We start from the raw sequence: 24,407 nt of genomic DNA on the forward strand, positions 1-24,407 counted from the left end.
TTGCTATTTAGTGGCAATGAGTCATCCATCAAAGTATAATAGCGTGTCTTTATTGAAGGAATAGTATTCTATTATGTACCAAGAAGTTGCATCCACATGTGTGCACAGGCTCCTGAATAATCAAGCAAGCGTCGCATGCTTATGCAGCTGAGAGAGAGAGAGAGAGCTACAGCGAGAGATAAATCTTGGATAGTCCACACCACACGTCAACAACCCCTTCCTCTTCCATTCCGACACCGACCATCATGATACATAAACGCAAAGGCAACACGTCAGATACCAAAAGCGAACCAGCCAACACAGCAGAACCCACAAAACCATCGCCTAAAAGCTCACAGCAATCAGTTATCAGTAGTCTATTCGCAGCAGTATTTTGGGCTATCGTTCTCTTCTTTGGTGCCTCCTACCTCATTACTGAATCTTGGACTTGGGGATATCGTGGCAAATGGACCAACATCCATACCTATTGGCCTGTAAGAAAGATTACCTTCTCCATTGACTTGCTTACTCACGCTTGAATGGTAGAGAGAACAACTTGTATTCACCGAGCAAGAATTGCGTAAATACGATGGAAGCAATCCGAACCTTCCAATCTACCTTGCCATTGAGTATGTATATGCTAGTTAGTATTGGTTATGGGGTGTATTCTAATGGGGGTATCTATGGTATAGTGGCGATGTTTATGATGTGACGGAAGGCCGAGGATGGTATAGTCATGTAAGTTCATTGTATGGATAAATGAGATGGGACCAAGGGATTGATTGGGTATATATGATAGGGAGCCAGTTATGGCCACTTTGCAGGACGCGATGCAGCACGAGCCTATGTGACAGGATGCTTTAAAGATCACTTGACGCATGATTTACGTGGATTGAGCGAGGCACAAATCAAGGTAAGATCAGCATTTTATACGTGCACAAGTGAATGTATGGGAAGGACAAGACTAACGGTAATTGGGAACTTAGGGTGTCGAGCATTGGAAGAAGTTTTATGCAAATCATCATACGTATTATAAGGTTGGACGCGTATTACACGACCCTATTGATCCCAATACGCCAATACCCCCACCTTGCAAGAAGAGTGTGCCTCAAAAGCCATCATCGGGTCAATAAACCTTATTTTCTTCTCAATCATCTTGAATGACACTACTAGGATAACTTGTTTAAATGACAATGGATATGTAATTGGCCCTTATCTATTATTCGCAGCTATGTTGATTCCAGGTTGCATGTAGAGAAAGAGAACGAGGGAGGGACAATAATAATTGCTTGTTGCTAGCATGTTGCATGCATGCATGATCATCATCCTCCACCCCCAAAATATCCTTTGTGCTTCTGCTTTTCCGATGCTCCGTTTGCATGTTGTACCCCGCCATTCCCTTGCTGTACACAAAACTTTCCTGTCAACGCCCAACCCGCAATGATAGATCTTGTTCCAACATTGCTCCCTTACCATGTCCGGTCCCATTCAAGACTTGTATGCATCGCCATGTACTTCTCCTGAAGGTACCCTTGTCGCCTCTAAAAGCTCTTCTTCCACCATCAACGACAAGACCGCTATCCAGCTATTGACCAAGTTGGACGAGGTAGGTACCTCTTCTTCTACCACACAACCCCCACCTCCTCCTCCTCCTTTGGATACACGCGTTTCTCACTCTTGTCTAATATCCAGGGATTGGAAACATTATCCAACTTACGCTCCATCCTGACGCTAAAGACTGCAGAGTTGAATGAACTTGTTGCCCAACTTGAACTCACCAACCAAGCTATCATCAATGTCGAGCAAACCACAACACAAACCGAAGCCATCCTTAAGGACATGGGGATTGTTGCTGATGATCGTCTTTTGATGGAAGCCCATGCTAGCCTTGACAGAGCAATCAAATCTGCCAGCAGCCTTTATAAACCACAAGAACAACAAGATGCGGTAAGTACTCAATGTCTTTTTGTATATATATACATCCATATACTCATATATCTATCTATCTATCTATCTAGCGACAACGCATGACAACAAAAGTACGATACAAGACGAATCCAAAGCCATTATTACGACAACTCAATAGCTTGCTGCGGGAACTTGAGCTGGATCCTAACCAGTTTATGGAACGTTTGGGTAAGATGCATACACGTGAATATGTAAACAAACATCAATGCATCTGACGCAGGTATCAATAGATGACATCCAAGCACTAAAGACAACCAAAGTGGATCTCGACATTGCAAAAACAATCGCTCTTGCTGCTAAAAGCAATCTTAAACGAAGGATGATCCTTTTGAAAAGCACCACTCGCCATTCAAATCATGCAGAAATAGCCATGGTAATACAATTTAACCCCACTTTTTATATGTATGCTCACATTCTTCATATCATAGTTGGGAGAAAAGATCAGGAAGAGCGTGGCAATGTGGAAAACGTATGCTCGTGACGCACCTATGCGATTGGATGGAAAGGATATCTTGGATATTCTTGCAAGTCAAGATGATATTTTGGCAAAGGATGTAAGTAGGGATGACATGTGAATATATGAATATGTACTGATTAGAGGAGGAATTAGGGCCCTGGACGTCACCGGATGTCTGTGGATAGCAATGGACCCCTTTCATCACCACGCAGCTGTCGAGATCCTTTGAAACACACAAGGACAGCTTCTCTTCATGCCGGTGTCCCAACGACAAAAACAGCAATAATTAAAACGGACAAACCAACCATTCCACCACCCTCCAAAAAGATACATCGCCATCCTGTAAAGACATCCAAAGTAAACACGACCACCAAGACCACCACCACCGCTATCACACGCATGAGACCCACAACAGCAAACAACAAAAAGCTCACCATCACGTGTCCAAACCCATCACCCTTACCTGTATCATCATCATCAACTATCCTAGAACCACCACCCACCAAATCAACATCCAAATCCCTGATCCAGCGCGGACCGGGATCCACATTACGTCTTCGAAGTATGCTAGCAAAACGTGCCATGGCAGTAGCATAGTAGTAGTAGTAGTAGCTTTAAAGCAGTGTAAATACATTGTCAATACATACAAATTGTACATGATCATCATGATTGGCTTCTACATAGGACTCTAAACTTTATCCAACAATCGTTGCACTGCAGCATCAGCTACTTGGTCTATAGAAAGGTCGTCGGTGTTGAGGACAAGGACATCTTCCACAGCTTCGTGTTCAATTTCGGAATGGTTGGTTCCTTGAAACAAGTGTTGATTCCATCTCACATATTCAGGCCATACAATAGCATCAAAGTAACCAGGAGGATCCGCCCAATAACCTATGTACATGTCCCATCAGAGATACAAAAGGGAATTTTGACAAGTTGTTGGTACTACCTTCTGTTGTCACATAGCCTTGTCGACTCTCACGTCGTGTTTTAAGCGTGGTATAAGAAGCTGTGATGAATATCTTGCAATCGAATTGTTGATACAACTCCTGATCCCAGTAAAGCATGAATCCATCCACAATCAAGAATAAAGTATCTTCAAGCGCTGTTGCCAATTTGGAAAGACCCTCCAATACATGCTTTGACACTTGAGTCGATCCATCATGCTTGTTCTCTTCTTCCTTGGAAACAAATCCTTCAGGTAACTTGCAATGTTTGATAGCATAGTGCACACATTCATTCAATTTATCAAAATCGAGTGCATTTGGACAATCCCAATTCTGGAGCTTGGTCTTTGGATCCACTGGGATATCACTATCCGACTATGTACAAGATTTCTCTTTTTTAGTCCATTCTCCCCTAACCAACCCCATCCAACCATTATCTCAACGTGTACTTGCCTTGAAAAAGTCATCCTGATAAATAACAGCAGTATGCTTCAATGCTTTTTGTAATATACGCGTAAGGGTCTAGCAGTAGTAGGGTCTTTGTGAGTCTCTCCATCACTACCTAAATCGTTCATTGTACCGTTTTCCCCGAGCATGACGGACCGCTACAGAATGTCAAACACATGAGCCCATTGGCAAACCTTGGTTGTGGTAGAATCCCAAGTCACTTTACCTTATGCCTATAGTAAATACCTTGCTTGGCATAGTAGCAAATGTAGAAAAAGAACCGGAATAGGCAATAAAGGCCACACACCCTTCCTCCGCCAAATCCATGCCGATATGGAAGGGGGTTTTAAAACCATTGGATAATGCTCGATCCATTGTACATAGTAAAGGCTACAATATTTCATTTGGGAATCATTGATAGTAAGGTATAAACGATAATACAAAAGATATGAAAAGGGGGATAACTATACTACATCAAAAAGACGCTTCACCATCCATTCATCCATCCATGATGTCGCGTTCCATGTGATCAAAAGTGGCTTTGTTATGTACCCATGAATCCCATTCAAGTGGATGGAGGCCAATATCCTTCTGGTGGTGTGGGGGTACTATCAAGTACGCCTGGAGGGACCTGTGGGTATGCTTGAGCTTGCTGTTGTTGGATTCCATAGGGAGTTGGATGATTGTAAACAGTGCTTGCAGGTTGTTGTTGTTGCAGATAAAGGTTGTAACGGCTATTATCCATCATACCCGATGGCGATGCCAGATAAGGGGCCATGTCACTTGCAGCAGATTTGACAACATCATAGCTCGACGTAGAAGAAGATGGTGTCTAACAATATACCATGTTTAATAGCTTGTTTTTGTCATCCCTTTCACGCTCTTTGTTACCGGTGGCTGCATTTTCATTGTTGGTTGCTTTGTGTTTGTGGGTCTTGGAGAATTCATTCTACTACCATCATCCCCTTGTGGCTCCTATGAAATAGATGATCATTAATGTTACTACTCTTCACCACCATGATACGAATGAGCCATCAACATTACTTACAGGATCTGGAGCATTCAAACATGATTGGATCAAGGTCTTCCCCTCGGGTTTAGTCACCATCGGCTGCAACTTTGGAGTTGTGAATGTATACACCAAACCTGTCTCTGACACAATCAACAGCAACACTTGAGTGCCTGTCAAAGTAGAAAGTTCATAGGCCTTTAAAAAAAGAACGTGTGTGAGAAACTAGATGACCCAAGACAATCAAAAAGTACCTTTTTCATGATACCGGCTTTGCGCTTGGAGAAGGTGATATGTCGACGGTTCTTATCCTCTATGTACTCGATCTTGATTCTCTTTCGACCGGCACGTTTGGCAGGCAATGGATCGGAAGGAGATAGGATGTCGTGGTCTACATCGTCGACGAAATGGGGATCGTTCTTTTGTTGACTAGAATGGAGGCATCTGGAGTGTAAGTCCAAGTGTCGTTGTATGTGCGGTTGTTATGGTATTCTTGTTTAACAAACCTTCGTTGCATAAATGATGTTAACTCTTTTTGGTGATGTTTAACTGAAAGAGAGAGGTGGTGGTCCTCCGTCTTCCCCGCTTCTCGGGTTTCCAAGGTGATGATGATGAAGATGGTTGCCAAGACACATGCACGAATATTTCCTTGTCCTTAGTCATTGTCCATGATCCATTTTTATCGAACGTCTGCAGGGTCGAATGCATGTTAATAAAGATGTCTCCGCTCACGGACCACCTTGCACCCCAATACCCACTACTACTACTACTGCTGCTGCTGCTGCTGCTGCTGCTGCTACCGCCCCTGCTATTTTTTCACTATTTGCATAGCATCACGTGTGCATTTGCATGAGAACAAAATCGCCTGATAATGGAATACGTGCAATATGATGGTAAAGTCTTTTGTATATTGATATTGTCACACGCTGCTACATACAACTAATCTGCTGCTGCTGCTAAAAAGTGGAGCTGGGGATGAATTTAGGCACCTTGTTGCTTCTCTTTTCTTTCCTGCATCATCATGAAGGGGTGGATCACTGTTGCTATTGCACTCACAAGCTGCATAGTGGGATGGACAAATGACATTGGCGTTTCTGCAGATAGACAAACGTAAGTCCCAAGCATACGATGAGAAGATGCATATGCATAAACTAACAGGAACTCAAATGCATGCAAAGCGCCCCAGTCAGGACACCTCCCTCTCCTTGCAACGGCTTTGCTGATGAGTACCAGCTTCCTATCGACCAGTTCTTCTACCTCGGTGCCCACGATGCAACCAATCCTAAACGTCAAGATCGCGACATTACCGACTTGCTGTATGATGGTCTGTAACAAAAACGAGATGACATGTCAAAATCGCGAGAATGAGTCGATATACTAACACGAGAGGAACATTCATAGGGGTTCGATGGATTGATCTCAAGCTTTGTCATTCATCTGATAGGTAAGTATCCATAGGGTTAGGATACAGGCAGCATCACTGATATCCACCATGACAGGCAGCAGCTTACCACTTGTCCGGGTTCGGTTACACTACACGAATTTGCCGATCAAGTCCTTGATTTCGCCCGTATCGAACCAGAACAAGTTATTATCGTGCATGTATCGACACCAGAGGATGCATCTCTAGACAAGGCTTTTGAGGATACTTGGGATGAAGTATGCAAGGTCCATGCAGAGCGTACGGAAGGCACGGATGAATTTGTCAAACGCGAGGTAACCAATGACATTCGAGTTGAGAGGAAATCCTTATTTTGTTTCCTAGTGTCCTTTCGTCTACACGCACAAAAAAGGGGGTCGATGGCCATCGATTGGTGAATTGGTGAATTATGATCCAGAAATGGCACAATGGCAAGGTGATGGCGAATTAGTTGGTGTACGTTCGAGAATCATCCTTACAGCCGAACCCTCTGTGGCAAAGGGAACGACCTACTTTTCAAAGGTAAATGTGGATATCATTTTGATTTATCTTGTGTGTGCTAATAAAGATGATTGATATAGCCATTTTGGCGTTCATCAACAACACAAGGTGCCGGAAAGCTTAAAGAGCATATGCATGAACTTTGCAAAACTTCAGGTGGAATAGCTCTTGAAGGTGAGAAAGAGGACGATCTTGGGTGCTCTTTACTATCCAATGCTCACCCCCATCATTCGTAGCTTATGCTGACAAACAAGGCGATGACATGTAAGTGAAGGATCCTTTGTGCGATCTTGGGAGGAGGTATTGTTGATGTCTCACTGATGGCATTTTTCTCTTTGTATTTAGTGTTGACGAGGTAAGTGTTTGCTTTATTTTGCTCCATGGCAACCATTGACTCACACTCTATTGTATAGACTTTTGATCCTGTTACTTGGGAGGAGATCATCATGTCGTCAGCTGCATGCAACATCAATGGCACACCTCGCGACAGCCGCCTCAGCTTGATTCAAGTCGACTTTTACGAGAAGCATATGGATTACTTGCTTGAGTTGCAGCAACGTATGGTTCCGATGAATTATGCAAAGTGGAAAGGAAACGATTACACTGTGTCACCATCCAGGCTTGTCACCCTTCGACGTGTAAAAGATGAACTATAGAAGAGATTTGGTCCATGTCCCCCAACATCATGTTATATCCCCTTGATGACCCTATTGCATTGACCTATGTATAACGCCAACAATGTCCAATTACCGGGATCCAGTAAAATACGACATAAAAGTACATTGGTACGACATCCATATTTGGGGGATATGAAGAAAAGGTTCTTGAGAAGCCATGAGTCGCGGTATTTCATGCCGCTTTTTTAAAATATATCATCGTGTTACTGCCATGGCCTGGCACATCATAGATACAAACATAGGGTGTCAGGAGAAACCATCTTTGTTTGTTTCTTGATAATTGGTCCCGTGCCGAGACATCAGGTTGCTGTGACACGAGCACAAGAGAAGATGAAAGGAAGAAGCTGAGCCTGCTGCCTGCCATTGTGTCACTATGAAAAGAGTTACATTGTCGATCATCTAGCTACTGCCAAACTGCTATCAATCCAAAGCAGTAAAAGGATGTTTATTGATGATGGAGGGTAAAGAGCATGTAGCATGATTGGAAAAGTGCTATAGTAGTAGTTTGGAACTAAAGAATCACGAATGTTCTGAAATGGGGATATCCACATGCAAGCAACTGTGCTAGTCCAAGTCGGGGGGAGGAGATGAGGTGCAGCATCAATTACATTTCTTTCATTTGTTAAACTCTCCCTCCCTTTTCCTTATCACTCCCACTTCTCCAATTCCCAACATGTGGCGAGGCATTGTCCCGAGGATTCTCTTCATTGCCGCCAGTTGCGTATTGCTTATCTCGCTTTACCTGTTCTTCCCTTCAGCCTCCCTCACAACCACAACAACCCAAGTACAAAGTTCCAAAAACACGCAAGAAGGTGCCAAGACTTCAGTTCACACTACTCCAACAACGACAACCACCCACCCTGACGAACCGATCCGTGCTTGCTTTGTCATTCTTGTTCGCAATCGCGAGTTGGACGGCATCGTTTCCACTATTCGACAAGTCGAAGACCGCTTCAACAAAAAGTTCAATTATCCTTATGTCTTTTTGAACGACGATGACTTTACCGAAGAGTTCAAGCAAAGGACATCAGAATTGACCCAAGCAGAGACTCGCTATGGCAAAGTGGATGAACAAATGTGGGGGTATCCAAGCTACATCAATCAAACTTTGGCAGCTGAGAACCGTGAAGAAATGGCTCGATTGGGTATCCCTTACGCTGACAGTGAGAGTTATCGCCATATGTGCAGGTAGGATACAAGGATGCTGGTTACATACGTGTACGTAGTAGTTAGCTGACGAGATCAAATCATAGATTCCAAAGCGGTTTCTTTTTCCGTCATCCTTTCCTTGACGATTTCGATTGGTATTGGCGTCTTGAACCTGATGTGGATTATCATTGTGATTTGGATTATGATGTATTCAAGTATATGCGTGATAATGGCAAGAAATATGGTAAGTAGTGATCGAGGAGAGAGATGAGTGATAGGATCAAAGTACTTATTACCCACGTGTTGTTGTTAGGCTTTACAATTGCATTCAAAGAATTTGGAGCTACCGTATCAAGTCTTTGGAAAACGGTGTTGGATTTTGAAAAGGCACATCCTGAGGTTGTTGAACATTCACCAGCCAAGCAAGATTCTCTTTGGCGCTTTGTGACCGATGATAATGGCCAATCCTACAACCTTTGCCATTTTTGGACCAACTTTGAAATTGCCTCGCTTGATCTATGGCGGAGCAACGACTATCTAAAGTTCTTTCACTACTTGGACAGATCAGGAGGATTCTTTTATGAGCGGTAAGGGATGGGAAATGAGGAAAAAGGGAGGTTGTTGGATACTGAATGAAATTGATTAGATGGGGAGATGCTCCGGTTCACTCTATTGCTGCTGCTATGCTCTTACGCAAAGATGAATTCCACTTTTTCAATGATATCGGTTATCGGCATACGTGAGTTTTCTGGATGAGGAGCGGTCTTTTAGAAATAAGCGTGGTATGGCAATAGTAGTTTATTTAACGTCTCCGCTTTTTATATATAGGGCATACACACATTGTCCAGTGGAGCCTGAATATCGCAACAAGTGCTCATGCGATCCTGCAAGTAATTTTGGTAAGTAAACATGGTGTCATTTTTTTATATTAAGCCAAGCCAGTAAGCTGACGGGTTGATTTGCTGTTTAGACTATGATCCTGGACTCAGTTGCTATACGACGTACAAGGCAGCCATCGAGGGCCAATGAGCTAAAAAAAAGTGACTCGTGTAACATTACCCTTCGTGCCAAATGCATCAATATGGTTACGACTGTTAGACAAGCGACAAAAGAATAAAAAATATCAAAGCGGGGGATGTAGCATTCATTTCATTTCTTTCACCCCTTCCTTTCCTTTCGCACCTTCTCATTTTAGTACACGCTTGTCCTCATCATCCATCCTCTTCACAGCAGCACACGCATCCATAAATAATACATATACACCTTGACATCAACATGCGTTCTGTTGCATTTGGATTAGCTGCACTTGCCTCTGTGGCTCTCGCTGCTATTGATACACAGCCTGTGCGATACCCTATCACTCGAGTGACCCGACGCAGTGTACCACACGATGATCCTCGTTATTACCGCAATCGTTTCAACCCTATTCATTACGATTCCATCATGGATGATCTTGAGGATTTGATGTCTGGCAACGATGATGGCAGCAACAGTAACAACGACCAAGCTCAACAACAACAACCAGCTAGTGGAACAGCACCTTTATTGAATGATCTCGAGTTGTATGAGCTTGCCATCAATGTATCTATTGGCACACCCAATCAAACCTTCCTTTTATTATTCGACACTGGAAGCTCGGATACATGGATCCCTTCTCAAGCGTGTACTCAAGAAGAAGGATGTGTTTCAGGCAACCAATTCAACCCCGATCAGTCATCCACTTATCACTCAACCAACTATCCCCTGAATATCACTTACGGCACAGGCAACGCACTTGGCGATTACTTTGTTGACACCATTAGCGTTGGTAACTTGACACTTGATAAGCAAGTCCTTGCTGTGGTGGATACCAATGAGGGCCCTATCGCACATCAAAATACGACCGAGGAAGGTGGTGATGAATACGTACTTGATGGCATTCTTGGTGCTGGTTATCCTGCAGGCACCATCATGTTCCAGCGATTCAATCAATCGTATTATCCTTTCCCACAAGCGCTTTGGCAAGCACACAAGATCCCTGAGCCCATTTTTTCAGTGTACATTGGTGAATCGGAAGAGGCCGAGTGGTGTGGTGAAGTCGTCTTTGGCGGTGTGAATCAAGAAAAGACAGCTGGTGACATGGTGTATACCGATGTTGTAACCTATGTTCAGAAAAGCACAGGTCTCAAGGTCCACACGCGATGGAATGCTATTGTGCAGGGATTCCAATTAGGCACTGCCGATTTTAGGTTGCCACCCAACACACCTTTTACCATCGATACCGGTTCCAATTTCATGTACTTGCCCCTTGATCTCGCCAACAATCTCGCAAAGGCTATTCGTGATGATGTTCAAGTTGTCGATAACCAGTACGTTGTTGATTGCTCTGTTTTGGAGGATGAAACCGATTTGAAGATTATCTTCCCTCTCCAAGGCAACGCTGCCCAATCCGTTTTTATCAGCACTCCTGTCAAGAATCTTGTTGCACGTCGTGTTGAGGATGGTGTCTGTATCCTTTTCTTTGTCCCATCGGAACATTACATCCTTGGTAACATGCTCCTTCGCAACTTTGTCACCGTCTACGACTTTGGTCAACATCGTATTGGTTTTGCACCCGCCATATCAGAGGAAAAATCCGACCAAGAAGACCAACCTAATGAAGGCGACGATGATGGCGACGACGATGCCGGCATTGACACCATCAACAGAACTGAAGACGACAATGCAAGCGATTCTGATAATGGAAGCAGCGTTGGTACTGAAGGTACCCTTGGTTTCGGCAATGCTGAAGGTGTCACTGGTCCTGGCAACGGCCTTGGTGATAATGCCAATACCACTGGTGACTCGAATGGTGCTCCTGTTGATGATGATGGCTCTACCAATGCTACTGGTGCCAGTGGTGGTGATATCAACACTGATCCCCAGGCAACCACTCCTCCCGCTGATGATGAAGCTGCTGCTGCTGCTGCTGAGCAACCCAATGTTGAGAATTTGCAACAACCACAACAGCCACAGGATGATACCACTTCTCTATAGTCCTACGCAATCTTACAAATGTACAACAGTAGCAACCTGTAATAAAGCCCATCCCATCTATATTGAATTGTATACTGAAAAACACGCAACCCCGACATCTTTCATGCAAAATGTGTGTAGCAGCAGCAATAGTATCGTCATGTGCTCTCATGCATATACCACCGGACATGATTCATCGATGTCAAGAAACATGCAACATGATTATGATGAGAACTATCACAAGCAATCACGTCGGAAAAAAAGCAGTCTGTGTGTGAGCTTCTTCCAATAAGCCGGCAGCATGCATATACGTATTTTCATTTATCAACCTTTCCAAGTATTAGGGTCGATCCGAGTTGCTTAAACTTTCCGTACATATCAATTTTCTTTCTTCCTTTCTTTTCTTTCTTCTCTCTTTTATCCTTTCTTTTTGTTGACTTGCTATGTCTAATGATGTCAAAGAGAAACCCAAAAGTTTTGACAACACGGCGGGTGATCCAGCCGCTACACCCGAGATCTATTTTGACGCCGAGATGTCGTTACCATCATCAAGGGTAGATGATTCACTGGATGAGAAACGCCAAATCGATGAAGACGATGATATTCGTGTTGTCAATGAGCTAGCGAGTATGGATGATGATACAACTTTGCCATGTTTTACATTGCGTGCCATTGTGATTGGATCAGTAAGTGGGAAATACAAGTCTATACACACCCCCTATACACCACCACCTCCATCGCCCACAACGCCTTCACCCCTTGAATGGATCTATGCAATGCATAACGCATGAACCAATGCAAGGGGACGATGGGGTATGGGAACTGTGTATGATAATGAGTAATAATAATGGGAAAACTAGTTGCTTGCTTGCCTTAGTGCATCCGTGTATCAGCTCATGTTATTCAAACCCGTGGGGTTACCGCTTTCCAATACCTTCATGCTCATGGTAGCTTATGCAGTGGGCAATGCATGGGCACATTATCTGCCACGTATCGATTGGCTAAATCCTGGCCCCTTCAACGTCAAAGAACATACGTGTATCTATGTGATGGTGTCGGCTGCCAATACCTCTGCCTATGCGACGTTTATCTTATCGGCACAACAACTCTATTATGAGAATCCACCCTCTCCAGCGGGATCCATCTTTTTGCTGTTTGCGACACAAATTGTGGGCTATGGCATTGCAGGCCAATTGAGACCCTTTTTGGTCTATCCACCCAATATGATTTGGCCTACAACTCTGCCAACAGTGTCATTGTTACGTACGCTCAACTCAAGTAAAGCCGAAGCTCGGTGGCGTACAAGGTTTTTCTTTATGATCTTTGCTGGCATGTTTGTCTATGAATTCATCCCACAATACATGTTTCCATTGCTTGGTGGCATATCCATTTTATGCCTTGCTGTGCCTGGTTCCGAGTGGGTACAGCGTCTTTTTGGTGGTCTCGCCGTCAACGAAGGTTTGGGTATCATGCAGATCAGCTTTGATTGGAACTATCTATCGTCATTGAATCCCTTGGTATTGCCACTATGGGTGCAGCTCAACGTTTTTGGCGGTATTCTTTTATTGTGGTTGATTTATCCATTGATCTATTACTTTAATGTGTGGGATGCACAAAAGTTCCCTTTCCTTTCGAATTCGATCTTCCTTTATAATGAGACTACTGGCGAATCGGAGGTGTATCCACAACATCGTGTGCTCAATGAGGACAATACCCTGAATCAAACCATGCTTGATGAAGTCGGCCCGCCAAGCTTTACAGCCACCTCTGCTGTCAATTACGTATTCATCAACTTTGCTGTCACTGCCAGTATCACCCATGTTGCCCTGTATTATGGTAAAGATATTTGGCGTACGATTCGCACCACACGTGAGCGCATGATGCTTAAACGACGACGCAAAAAGGAAGGTGGTGGTGTTGACAAGAGCAAAGACATCACTCAAGAAACGGCTCATCCTGATGACGATATCCACATGCGTTTGATGCGGGCATACAAGGAGGTAAACATGTGGTTTATCGCATTACCAGTCATTCTTGCATAAAACATGCATTGCATGATTGGGTTTTGCCATTGTGTGATTAGGAACTGTATAACTGAAACACGGCTTTAGGTGCCTGCATGGTGGTATTATGGTTTATTCGTTGCAGGGATTGCACTTAATATTGGTATCGCCTATGCAAATCATAGTCAATTGCCTTGGTGGGGCGTATTGGCTGCTATTTTGATGTCATCCGTGCTCTCATTACCCCTTAATCTCATTACAGCCGTCACCGGCACAGGCTTCGGTCTCAATGTGTTTGCCGAAATGATTGGAGGATTTATGCTACCAGGGCTTCCAGGTGAGTAGATTATTACCAATGCACCAATGTTGATCATCAAGCTCACGATTGAATGCGTGTATAGTCGCCAACATGTATTTTAAAACACTCGGATTCAATACCTTGCATCAAGCCGGCTTGATGGCAGGTGATCTCAAAGTTGGTCACTATCTCAAGGTCCCTCCTCGTATTGTCTTTGTAAATCAAATCATTGGTACCATCCTTGGATGTCTCTTTAATTATGTCGTCAACGAAGTACGTTATATACATTTATCATCATCATCATCATCATCATCATATGGGTTTCATGGGCTTAAACTATCATCTAGAATGTCGTGACTAATGAACGCGATATCCTGCTTAATCCCGTTGGAAGCAACATATGGAATGGTGCCACCCCTCAGGTACGTATCAATGTATCCTTTATTACTTTTCACGGCTAAATCTGGTATACGTAGACTATCAATGCTGCTGCCATCACTTGGGGAGCTATAGGGCCTATGGCCATGTTTGGTCCAGATTCCAAATACTACATTGTGCTATGGGCATTTGTTATTGGGTTGTTCTTGCCTATTCCCTTTTGGCTATTACACAAGCGATTCCCTCGTATCCAAGGTCTTGGTCGTATCAACGTACCCATGATTATTGTGGGCTTGAGCACGTTGCCAGGTCAAGCAACTTCCTACATCACCGTTGCCTTTTGTCTCGTGATCATGTCACAATGGTATCTTAGACGCTATCGTCGCCAATGGTTTGTAAAGTACAACTACCTCGTCTCCACGGCCCTTGATTCAGCCACTTCACTCATGGTGTTTTTTGTTGCATTCGCATTGCATGGCGCTGCCAATGGCGTTGTTCATGAGTTTCCCATTTGGTGGGGCAACAGACAAGGTAAGGATACAAAACCCACGTGTGTGAAAGACCATTCTAACATAAACGTGTTCTTGACAGATGCCAAATACGTAGACCATTGTTGCATGGATTGCAATAACTGAAAGTTTTATTACTTTTATCTTCCTGTTTAATATCCATCATACTACTAATAAAAAGAACCAAGCAAGCAATCTGTAGAAAGCAATGAACATGTTAGTCGATGCTGGGGGATAAATACAATTGTATCAGCACATGCACGGCACACACGCCAAATGTTGGGATGAAGTTGAGAGCTCACGTAAAAAGAGGCAAACACGTTTGTCTTCAGCATAATGCAGAACAGGTCTGTGTGGTTTATCATCCTTGCAACTCAACTCAAAACATCCACAATCATCCAACAATGCGACGACATGAACCAACCACACATGAATAAAGAGTACTTGCCTTATGAAAGGGTAAAAAAAGGAAAGGAGGGTAAGAGAAAGAATAATAAACGTAAAACACGAATGCGCGTAGGCTTTATATAATGAAAAAAAAGTTTTCAAGTAGCGGGGTGGAAAGCGGGATCAGATCCTATAAGCGGTCACGAGGAAGTAGTAGCTTTGTGAGCCAACGCTTTATGGGCTTCAGCGAGTTGATTCTCGAGTTTCTTGATCCGTTCCTCATAGGATGTTTCCTTGGATACCAAACCAGCTTTTTCGGAATCAAGAACAGCTACACGCATCATAAGATCCGAATGCACCTTTTCCAACTCGGTCACTTTGTTTTCTAGCGATTCCATTTTGAGCACCTTTTTCAGTCGAGAACGACGTGCAGCGTCGGTGTTCTTTTGGCGTTTGATGGCCGCTTCATCCACCGGATCAATGGATGATGATGATGATGACGACGATGTTGATGGCTTACGCTGTGGTTGTTTACGTTTGGTCCCTGCTGTTGATGAAGACGACGATGTTGCCTTGCTAACTTTTGTTGACATTGTGGAAACACTAGAAGAAGGTGGTGTTGTGGGTGGTGTTGTAGCTGCAGAGTGCTGTTGTGTCGTCATGGAAGGTGGTATTTTGTTATTCATGAGAGCTATCAGTGCTGCTGCAAGACCATGCAAAGCGGGGGATGAATGTGTTGCACTTGTATTGGGTTGCCCATTGACAGGTGGCGAGGGAGGTGTCGTAATAGACGACGCTGGTAATGGTGTTGGAGAATTTGAGCTACTTTTATCGACGCTGATCTTGTCGTCTGTAACCGTTGGGGAAGGAGGAGATGCCATTGTATCGTTATCGCCGTCTTCCAAGGCGTCTTGCACAAGCCAATCGTCAAACAAAGGATCAGGGTTATTCTTATTCTTGTTGTCGTAGACACAGGTCATGTTGTTGTTATTCAGCAGGGAAGTAATCGAGTTTTGCATGTTTTTCGAGATATAGCGAAGAGTGAGCGTGACAAATTAGTCATATTGATGGTAGCAGATGTATTCATGTTATCCATGTGTGTAATTGTGTAAATGTGTGTGTGTGTAAAAAAAACGCTTGTGTGAACGTATGGGTTTAAATGATGATGACCGACATGATGGGTCGATATAGTAGAGCAAGGAAATAGATATAAAGATAAAGGGGAGGTATTCACACCAAGGTTGTTTGAAGGGAAAAAACGAGCCATCTGTCATTGCTCTTTTATACAATGCCCCATGGTAGGCAGTCAGCCAATCCCTGTCGCCCATCTTTGCCTGTACGTTCATATCCGATTGGTTGATTACTCGAAATGACTCATCTCACACTACAGACTTGCCTTTTGCGTTTGAGCATGACCCCACCACATCTGTTTTTTGAAACAAGTTGGGTAGATCTCTTTTACATTCCTCGGCAATAATCCTGCAGCAATCATTGTCAACAAACAAACAATACGCTTTTCAGAGCATCATTATGATGATGATGATATGTTTTTATGGTGCTGTGTGCGTGTGTGTGTATACGTGTGTGTGGGAGGTAGGTAGGTGGATGAGTGGCGTGTGAGTTGAAGGGATAAGGAGAAGCTTCACAGATGTGATAATCTAGTAGTACAGTAGGGAGATGGAGTTGAACACTGGTGTAAATTAAAAGTAGATGGTGATATATAACTAGGTGAGTTAAAGTGAAGGTGATGGTGTTTGTCGTCGACGTTTGTAAAAGAGAAGATAAGCCGCCCTTGACTATTATACTATTGTCAGCATCCATAACACTCATCCTTCTCGATAAAAAGCTTACCTTTGCATTGCCTTCATCTACTTCTGTGACATGAGAGTCATCAAAGTTGTACCATTTTTCATCCATCCAGTTTTGTGCACATGCAGTATCTATACAACATTGGTTAAATGAGTAAATAATATCAACAATGAAACCTTATTCAACTTACAATGGCCTCCACCCATGCCTCCAAAGTGATTATCCACTCCGTACAAGTCATAGATATATCGTTCATCCTTGGGAATATCATCTGGATTCTTGACACTTAATACACGATCCGTGAGATCAAGCTCCTTGAGAGGGAAATCGATGAAATCATCAATCTTGTCGCGCCATGAACGAGTGTGAGTGAAACGCTTGAGATGGACGACCAGGATTTCAGGTAGACGCCATAAATCAAACTTTTTGGATGCACGCTTATGTTCCTTGCAACGTGGGCAATACCATAGATCCTCCTCACTCAAAAGCTCCTCCTTGGTAAACTCGGTTAAACAATCGGCCAATGTAACGTTCTTGTTCTTCTTTGCAGCCATCTCTTCTTGTTGATCAATATCTTCATCGAGCATGTCCACATCTTTCCAGCCTGGGTTGCTTGTGCCAGCGTGAACAATGTCATATCCAAATACTTCCTCAGCCTTCTCGATAGGCCAATCCAATATGAGGCCTTCTCCTTGTACAATATCGGCTTTGGGTGCTGGCTCTGGTTCATCATGATCACTGCTACTGCTAGTGCTGCCACTTCGATATCTGCTTCCTGGATTGAATGAACCGCTACCACGTCTTGCCATCATTTTGTCCGACTTTCGCCCATGTTGACGTTTTTCCCATGATCTTCGTACATCATTGCGCACATCATCGTCATTGCTCTTGTTGGTAGCAGGACGTTTTGCTTCCTCCTCTCTCAATCGCTGATTTTTGGCTCCTCTTTCTTCCAAATCCTCAAGATCCTCTCGACCAAACCAAGTTGAAAAACCAGTAGGAATGATATTCGAATCACCGGTATATGAACGTTCTTCAGGAATAATCTTCATCTTGAAAAGACCAGGTAGTGGTTGCAACTGAGATTGGTTGGCTTGGGCATCAGTAGGAACTTCCTCAAATAATTTGACAGTAGCATGGCGTTCAACCTGATGTGTGACCACGCGACGAATACGATCAGGTTTGTCAGCGAGGTCTTTAGGAAAACTCAACATCAAAGGTCCACCGAATAAACTACGTTTGCCATCCTCAGACACAGCTCGACAGTAAATCGGAATCACAATAATCTTGCTTTCTCGCTGCTTGTTACTGCTGGATGACGCATTTCTTCCACCACGCAATGTATAGCCGCCGCTGTAGCTGTTATAGCCGCTGGGAGCAGGTGTAGGCACAATACCAGGAAATTGGTAGACGTAAATCTCATCGCTATCGCCAATAGTGTCGACGGCATCATCCAAGTCTAGAACCTTGTAGAGCTTGCCATTGAATACCTCTGCCACAAGGAGCTGATATAACACCATGTTAATAAACAAGGCCGTATCCTCTACAAAAGACCATACTTACAGAAGCACCAATCTTGCTATTTGTCTTTTCGGCAACTTTATCTCTGAATTGATCAATAGTCATCTTGTTGGGAACCTCCAAGGATAGCTGTTGTGTACGAGATGAAGGGCTGAATGGCACATAGATGAACTTGATGCGCTTCTTCTTGTGAATAGGCAATGGCAGCGATAGGTACATGAATGGATCAAACGTAGTCGACACCTGTAATAAAAGGAATGAATACCTTGTTCCATCAACACCAAACATACCATACCTTTTCACATGTATTACATGTTAGTCTGCTCTTGAACTGCCCTTGGAAAAGATCAACGATAATGGAATCATTGCGAGCTTTGTGATATGACCAACTCTCTTGAGCAATCTCTTGATCCGCCATGTTGTCAAAGTCCGGTAGCTCACGATAAGGCTTGGAGAGAATACGATTCAAATCCTCATGTAAACCATCCAACAGAAATGCGAGTAATTCTTGCGAGTCATGTTGCATGAATCCAGTGAACGAATGATTGAAATCACTGATAGTATGCTATGTATCATTGTTTGGAATGAGAAAGATGGGGTATATGTACATGTATATAAACTATGATCCTTACCTTGAATTCTCTTGGTGCTGTGCTGGATGACTTTCCACTCCAAAGGGTTTCAATCAATTTACCATAAGCTTCAGCCACATGACCTTTCATGCCAAGGGGATTATCCCGGTTTAGTTCCTCCTTGTACTTGCCAGCTGAGTCAAAAAGCGTAGCATTATGAGTATACTGATGATGCATTTGGATGTTTCCCCCTGACAAGTCATCTCCTTACCAAGAAAGTACTTTGATAGCTGAGGCGTGTTGCTGAGACATTGCAAAGCAGAATTCATGTAACACGTGTTGCCGAGATTGGTCAATCCACAAACACCCTTGGGCTTGTTGGCTGCACCATTACTGCCGCTGCCGTTGCCGCTGCTATTGTATAATGTAAGCTCACCGCCACTGCTGCCGTTGGTGGAAAATGATGGAGAAGCAGGTGTTGCAGTATTGGTCTGGTTATGGCTACTGGCAAATAGACTTGATGCCGAGGAAATAGATGACGAATCCGATGAACGATGACCACTGTCGTTGTGCTCTTCTGTACTAGCACTAGCCGGAACAACAACCGGTGTAGTCGTCGTCTCCTGATCGGTTGTGCTGTCAAACACGTCTTTGAGCGATGAGGGTGAGGCGATCTTGGGTTGATCGTGAGGAGGTGAGGGCGATGAAGTCTCCATTGGGTCCTGGTTGTCGTCGTTGTATTCAGTTGCACGCATCCTTTTTCTTTTCGGTGATTCGGATCCCGGTTCTTTTCGCTTCAAGTGCTCGTCCACAATGTCGTGAATTTTGACTACGTGTGAAAGTCGATAGGAGCAAGTGTTGATTGTAGTATAGGCGTGTAGCCGAAAGAGTGGGGGAGAAAGAAAGAAAGAAAGTGTCGAGGGTAAGAAGAAGAAAGAACCACTCCAAGCACAAGAGCCGATAGCTGGTGGTAGAAGAAGGGGTTTCGATCTATCATGAAAGCGCTTGCTGGTCAAGTCACGCCCTTTTACAAAGGCATCTCCGCATCCACCACCTTCCACCGTAAACGCTCAGGCCTACGTGTGTATCGGAACATGATCATGTGCTTGTTGTTGATGATGACGACGTTCTATGACCCTCTCCTCCCCTTCCCCTCCCCCCACAACAAGTTACCCCACAACCAAGCCCCATCATCATCATCATCATCATTACCTTCATGCACAATGAAACATCTCTGCTGCATTATTGACCATTCCTTTGTTGTTGTGTCTCAACCAATCCAGCATTGTGCCGGATATTATTATGCATGTTGCAATCCTTTCAAATACTCCCGATACCCATTAATCATACCCTCCACAAGATCATTCTGGAAGCTATAAAATGGGATGATGGATAATAAACTGTAATCGAAGGAAACTATGAGTCTACTACTACCACTACCACTACTTTGCTTGTGATTTTTGCCATTGGGCGTGGATGGCCATTGCGGATGTGATCATGCTAGGAGAAACGAATAGGAATGTGAGGAATGTTGGATGTTGTAATCCTACAACGATTATTACTTACCCTGCAATACCCACAATGCCTTCATCAAACCCAATGATGTTGAGGCCAGCCACTGGGATCACCATATCGATCAAGTCTTGGGTGAGCTGTTTGTTGACCGCCTTCTTTTCCCTATATTTTGTGCATCGACAAACATGCTTAGCCTCGCACTTTTGTCCCACATGATCATCATATGCATTGAAGAATGTATGTACCTGACCAAACTAGCAGCTTCCATCTCGTAGTCTTGTTTTTCTTCAGTGAGACCCTCCCTCTTTTGAAGCATGTGTGCTCGTACAGCAAGGCGCTTATGCTTGTACAAGGATGAGATCACCGACATGCACAATGCAAACAGCCATGCCTTGAAACCAAATTTCTGGAATTCAGGTGCACTTTGGAATTTGTAGAACTTTACAGTGTTTGCCTATGACAACAACCATTCACGCCATTATTACGTATACTCTCACTCATTGTTGCTTTACAACTTACAAGTACAAGTGCTTCACAGGTATAGTAGACAAGCATACCAATTTGCTTCAAAGCACCGGTGGCCTTGAGAACTTCATCAGGGAGAGCGAGGTTCTTGACAGCATTACTTCCAAATTCGAATTGCTTGAATAAGCGGAAAAACTTGCGAGCAACGCTCACATTGCTCTTGAGATCGTTCCAACGCTGTATCGTGTCTTTGGATGCACCAGTGCGGAAAAGGTAAAATACGTAGAATCGTGAAAAGTATTGGACAAAGCGCCATAACTTCTCTCGGCCCACTGTGGTGTTAAGGTAGCGGTTAAAAGTATCGACGGTGGTGGACATGGTTAAAAAAAAGTGGTATCAGCAGGGAAAAGAAGAACAACAAAGAAAAGAGGGGAGTGGATATTGTATGAGAAACCAGAGATCTAATCTTTCATATGCTTTTTGCAGTCGACCTGCCTTATTTAGAGACCATGTGCTCATATGGGCTACCTGTGACAGCCAGCATTTTCCTCGTAAAATATTCGTTGATTTGCTTGTGACAAGGGGATCAGAAAATGTGTGGGAAAGAGCTTACTGGATATAGTCATGCTTGAGAGATTGATCTCGGAATCACTATTAGTAAAGATGCTACCTGATGTGGATATCCCCACCATGTCATATTTCTTGTACCACAATTACCTGGGGATAAAAAGGTACCCATCAACCCCATCACTTGTATACTTGTTGATCCATAAGTCGCCTCCAATACATCATAGCTATGATTTATTTAGTAGTAGTTGTAGTAGTAAAGTGATAGTGATGATGGCGGTAGGGATGTATCAATAAGAAAGAAGAAGGGTTGCATTGATGTGCTTTAACATGGGATCAATAGGACAAGCATCGTAAAATGATTCACATGTCATAGCAACGTAGCATTGAAAAGGCCCATTTGTGGGATGGCTGCTGCACCAGCAATCCAATTTATGCGGATGGGCACATGTTTTCATTCGGAGCCTGCTCATCCGTAAGTCACGACGAGCAGCTGTATCTCATCTCCTTTTCATTCTCTCCTGTCGTTTTGACAACCAACCACAACCACCAACCGGTATGTACATATTGTACTCTTCGATTGCCGTTATAGACAAGCTCATCAGTCATTGCATATAGATTGGTCTTGCATTCCACTCATCTTTGAAGTGTAAGTTGTTGCTAGGGAACCCATTCATTTCGCTTTGTCCTTTTCTTTTCCTTTCTCTTCCTGGTTATCCACAACGGCGATCATTCCGTTCATTCTAACCTTGGTCTCTCTTTTATACCTTTTCTTATCTTGTTCGCTACCTTTGCATTTTACCTGCCACGACAACTCTTTTTCTGCACTTGTTCGATATTCTTCACGCGTCTTATCCACCTTTCAACCTTACAAGTTAGTTTTCTTTTTCTTATCAGGGGCGAGATGGTGTGGATGATTGCTTTTCTCTTTTTATCCTTTTGTTTTGGATGGGAGTGGGGGTCATTGTGTGTGCGTGTGGGGGGTGGTGGTATTATGATTTTAGAATTGCATTTGACATTGACGAGTAACTAACCGGTATACATCATTCATCCATGTAGATGTTGCTGATACACTCCCAGTCTTCAACGTTGCATCATGAAACGATCCCACGAGAGTACCAACCAAGGGGCTCCTGACGCAAGCAAGAAGCAACGCATCTCCTCACCTTATAGGTTGGTGACTACAGCTATCAAAATTGGGGGGTGATCTAATTCACATATACATGTAGCGACATGTATTCTCAATACTCGGCCATGAACCCAGCAGCAGCTGCCATGATGATGGGATCACAATATCCAGCCAACATGTTTTCACAAGCGAATGCAGCAAGCACAAAGGGCTTTGTTAATCAGTTCAACAATGGCATGTATAGTGCAATGAGTGGTTATGGTGGGGCAGCAGCAGCGGCAGCAGCAGCAGCACAAGGCATGCTTCGATCACCAAATGCTATCGGAGTATCAGCAGCAGGGGCCAATGGCAACACCAACACAATGATGAGTAACCAGGGCAACAACAGCAATACCGTTGCTAGCAACAATGGTCATGAAATGAGTCGCACCATCTACCTTGGCAACGTATCAAAAGAGTTGACATCCACCGATATCCTCAACTACGTCAAATCAGGGACAATTGAATCATTCCGCATGCTGCATGAAAAGAGCTGTGCCTTCATCTCGTTCTTGGATCCATTATCAGCACAATTGTTTTATCAAGAATACGCCAACAAACCATTATCCATCAACGACCACGAGCTCAGGATTGGATGGGGTAGAGCACAATCAGTACCTGACAATGTACAATTTGCAGCCCAAAATGGAGCGACTCGCAACGTGTATCTTGGCAATTTGGATGAAACGGTGACGGAGGAATCGTTGCGTTCAGATTTGGGGAAATTTGGCGAGGTGGAGCATGTACGAGTGATTCCAGAAAAGCGTATTGCCTTTGTACACTTTACATCCATTTATTATGCCGTCAAGTGTGTGTCATCATTACAACAAGATCCAGCTTGGTTGTCTCGACGTATCAACTATGGCAAGGATCGATGCTCCTCTCGCAGCTCATCAACATCCACGCCTAGCATGGATCAACAACAACAATATGGATTCACTTTCCAACATCCGTTCCGCGGAACATTTGGATTCGATTCTTACGGTGGTGCTAATAGCGGTAGTGCAGCAATGATGTCTCAGGCAGCAGCTGCTTATGGTATGGCTGGTGCTGGTGCAAACAATCCGGCAGCGTCATTACGAACACTTTATCTTGGCAACATTCCCTCTGAAGCTACTTGTGAAGATCTGTGCAACTCGATCAGGGGCGGTGTCTTGTTCCAAATCAGGTATCTTACCGACAAGCATATTGCTTTTGTTACCTTTATCGATGCCAATGCTGCCATGAACGTTTTCAACCATGCTTGTACTGTTGGCATTGTGGTCAAGGCGAAAAGGTTACGAGTGGGATGGGGCAAGCCATGCAATATACCAACATCCGTAGTGGTAGCTGTACAAAATGGTGGCGCTTCACGCAACATTTATATCGGTGGCATTGAGGAGGATTTTGATGAAGAAAAGCTTCGAAGCGATTGGTCTGAATATGGCGAGATTGAACTCATCAATGCTTTACGAGAAAAGAGCTGTGTCTTTGTCAACTTTACGCATATCAACAATGCCATGAAAGCCTTGGCTGCTATGAAAGAACATCCTGTGTACAAGAAATACAAGATCAATTACGGCAAAGATAGATGTGGCAATCCCCCAAAGAAATTTTTGCAAGCAACCGGATCACAGCAACAGCAGCAACAAGGCACACAATACCCAGTGATTCCTGATCAGTAGTCC

At 43.8% G+C, this 24,407-nt stretch overlaps 12 protein-coding genes across 12 annotated transcripts; 7 read left to right on the top strand and 5 right to left on the bottom strand.

Moving 5' to 3' along the window:
* Nucleotides 1–245: 245 nt before the first annotated feature.
* Nucleotides 246–1,112, top strand: O0I10_003738 (uncharacterized protein; the record flags this gene model as incomplete). The annotated part of the gene is made up of 5 exons (XM_058483805.1): nt 246–473; nt 526–608; nt 672–717; nt 779–892; nt 966–1,112. The coding sequence occupies 5 exons, from the start codon at nt 246–248 to the stop codon at nt 1,110–1,112; spliced, it is 618 nt and encodes a 205-aa protein (XP_058345603.1).
* Nucleotides 1,113–1,453: 341 nt separating this feature from the next.
* Nucleotides 1,454–3,001, top strand: O0I10_003739 (uncharacterized protein; the record flags this gene model as incomplete). Its single annotated transcript, XM_058483806.1, has 6 exons — nt 1,454–1,585; nt 1,672–1,926; nt 1,998–2,115; nt 2,178–2,320; nt 2,376–2,501; nt 2,558–3,001. The coding sequence occupies 6 exons, from the start codon at nt 1,454–1,456 to the stop codon at nt 2,999–3,001; spliced, it is 1,218 nt and encodes a 405-aa protein (XP_058345604.1).
* Nucleotides 3,002–3,092: 91 nt separating this feature from the next.
* O0I10_003740 (uncharacterized protein) lies at nt 3,093–4,056 on the bottom strand (the record flags this gene model as incomplete). Its single annotated transcript, XM_058483807.1, has 5 exons — nt 3,093–3,295; nt 3,354–3,726; nt 3,805–3,873; nt 3,932–3,956; nt 4,025–4,056. The coding sequence occupies 5 exons, from the start codon at nt 4,054–4,056 to the stop codon at nt 3,093–3,095; spliced, it is 702 nt and encodes a 233-aa protein (XP_058345605.1).
* Nucleotides 4,057–4,363: 307 nt separating this feature from the next.
* On the bottom strand, nt 4,364–5,324 carry O0I10_003741 (uncharacterized protein; the record flags this gene model as incomplete). The annotated part of the gene is made up of 5 exons (XM_058483808.1): nt 4,364–4,630; nt 4,690–4,773; nt 4,847–5,005; nt 5,062–5,236; nt 5,314–5,324. 5 exons carry the CDS (start codon nt 5,322–5,324, stop codon nt 4,364–4,366), a joined length of 696 nt encoding a protein of 231 aa, XP_058345606.1.
* Nucleotides 5,325–5,828: 504 nt separating this feature from the next.
* On the top strand, nt 5,829–7,384 carry O0I10_003742 (uncharacterized protein; the record flags this gene model as incomplete). The annotated part of the gene is made up of 9 exons (XM_058483809.1): nt 5,829–5,917; nt 5,986–6,131; nt 6,209–6,251; nt 6,307–6,523; nt 6,573–6,749; nt 6,809–6,902; nt 6,965–6,992; nt 7,074–7,083; nt 7,142–7,384. 9 exons carry the CDS (start codon nt 5,829–5,831, stop codon nt 7,382–7,384), a joined length of 1,047 nt encoding a protein of 348 aa, XP_058345607.1.
* A 694-nt stretch (nt 7,385–8,078) lies between these two features.
* On the top strand, nt 8,079–9,583 carry O0I10_003743 (uncharacterized protein; the record flags this gene model as incomplete). The annotated part of the gene is made up of 6 exons (XM_058483810.1): nt 8,079–8,593; nt 8,659–8,798; nt 8,868–9,141; nt 9,201–9,293; nt 9,383–9,453; nt 9,525–9,583. 6 exons carry the CDS (start codon nt 8,079–8,081, stop codon nt 9,581–9,583), a joined length of 1,152 nt encoding a protein of 383 aa, XP_058345608.1.
* A 246-nt stretch (nt 9,584–9,829) lies between these two features.
* O0I10_003744 (uncharacterized protein) lies at nt 9,830–11,569 on the top strand (the record flags this gene model as incomplete). Its single annotated transcript, XM_058483811.1, has 1 exon — nt 9,830–11,569. One exon carries the CDS (start codon nt 9,830–9,832, stop codon nt 11,567–11,569), a length of 1,740 nt encoding a protein of 579 aa, XP_058345609.1.
* Nucleotides 11,570–11,991: 422 nt separating this feature from the next.
* On the top strand, nt 11,992–14,862 carry O0I10_003745 (OPT family small oligopeptide transporter; the record flags this gene model as incomplete). Its single annotated transcript, XM_058483812.1, has 7 exons — nt 11,992–12,234; nt 12,409–13,548; nt 13,660–13,888; nt 13,953–14,122; nt 14,197–14,271; nt 14,326–14,758; nt 14,819–14,862. The coding sequence occupies 7 exons, from the start codon at nt 11,992–11,994 to the stop codon at nt 14,860–14,862; spliced, it is 2,334 nt and encodes a 777-aa protein (XP_058345610.1).
* Nucleotides 14,863–15,323: 461 nt separating this feature from the next.
* O0I10_003746 (uncharacterized protein) lies at nt 15,324–16,142 on the bottom strand (the record flags this gene model as incomplete). Its single annotated transcript, XM_058483813.1, has 1 exon — nt 15,324–16,142. One exon carries the CDS (start codon nt 16,140–16,142, stop codon nt 15,324–15,326), a length of 819 nt encoding a protein of 272 aa, XP_058345611.1.
* A 714-nt stretch (nt 16,143–16,856) lies between these two features.
* O0I10_003747 (uncharacterized protein) lies at nt 16,857–19,780 on the bottom strand (the record flags this gene model as incomplete). Its single annotated transcript, XM_058483814.1, has 7 exons — nt 16,857–16,919; nt 16,975–17,063; nt 17,123–18,437; nt 18,496–18,696; nt 18,749–19,018; nt 19,086–19,219; nt 19,297–19,780. The coding sequence occupies 7 exons, from the start codon at nt 19,778–19,780 to the stop codon at nt 16,857–16,859; spliced, it is 2,556 nt and encodes an 851-aa protein (XP_058345612.1).
* Nucleotides 19,781–20,467: 687 nt separating this feature from the next.
* On the bottom strand, nt 20,468–21,383 carry O0I10_003748 (uncharacterized protein; the record flags this gene model as incomplete). Its single annotated transcript, XM_058483815.1, has 4 exons — nt 20,468–20,525; nt 20,592–20,702; nt 20,786–20,994; nt 21,060–21,383. The coding sequence occupies 4 exons, from the start codon at nt 21,381–21,383 to the stop codon at nt 20,468–20,470; spliced, it is 702 nt and encodes a 233-aa protein (XP_058345613.1).
* A 1,285-nt stretch (nt 21,384–22,668) lies between these two features.
* O0I10_003749 (uncharacterized protein) lies at nt 22,669–24,404 on the top strand (the record flags this gene model as incomplete). Its single annotated transcript, XM_058483816.1, has 2 exons — nt 22,669–22,745; nt 22,802–24,404. The coding sequence occupies 2 exons, from the start codon at nt 22,669–22,671 to the stop codon at nt 24,402–24,404; spliced, it is 1,680 nt and encodes a 559-aa protein (XP_058345614.1).
* Between the last annotated feature and the right edge of the window lie 3 nt (nt 24,405–24,407).

Source organism: Lichtheimia ornata, assembly GCF_029851405.1.
Source record: "Lichtheimia ornata isolate CBS 291.66 chromosome Unknown scaffold00012, whole genome shotgun sequence".
NCBI lineage: Eukaryota > Fungi > Mucoromycota > Mucoromycetes > Mucorales > Lichtheimiaceae > Lichtheimia > Lichtheimia ornata.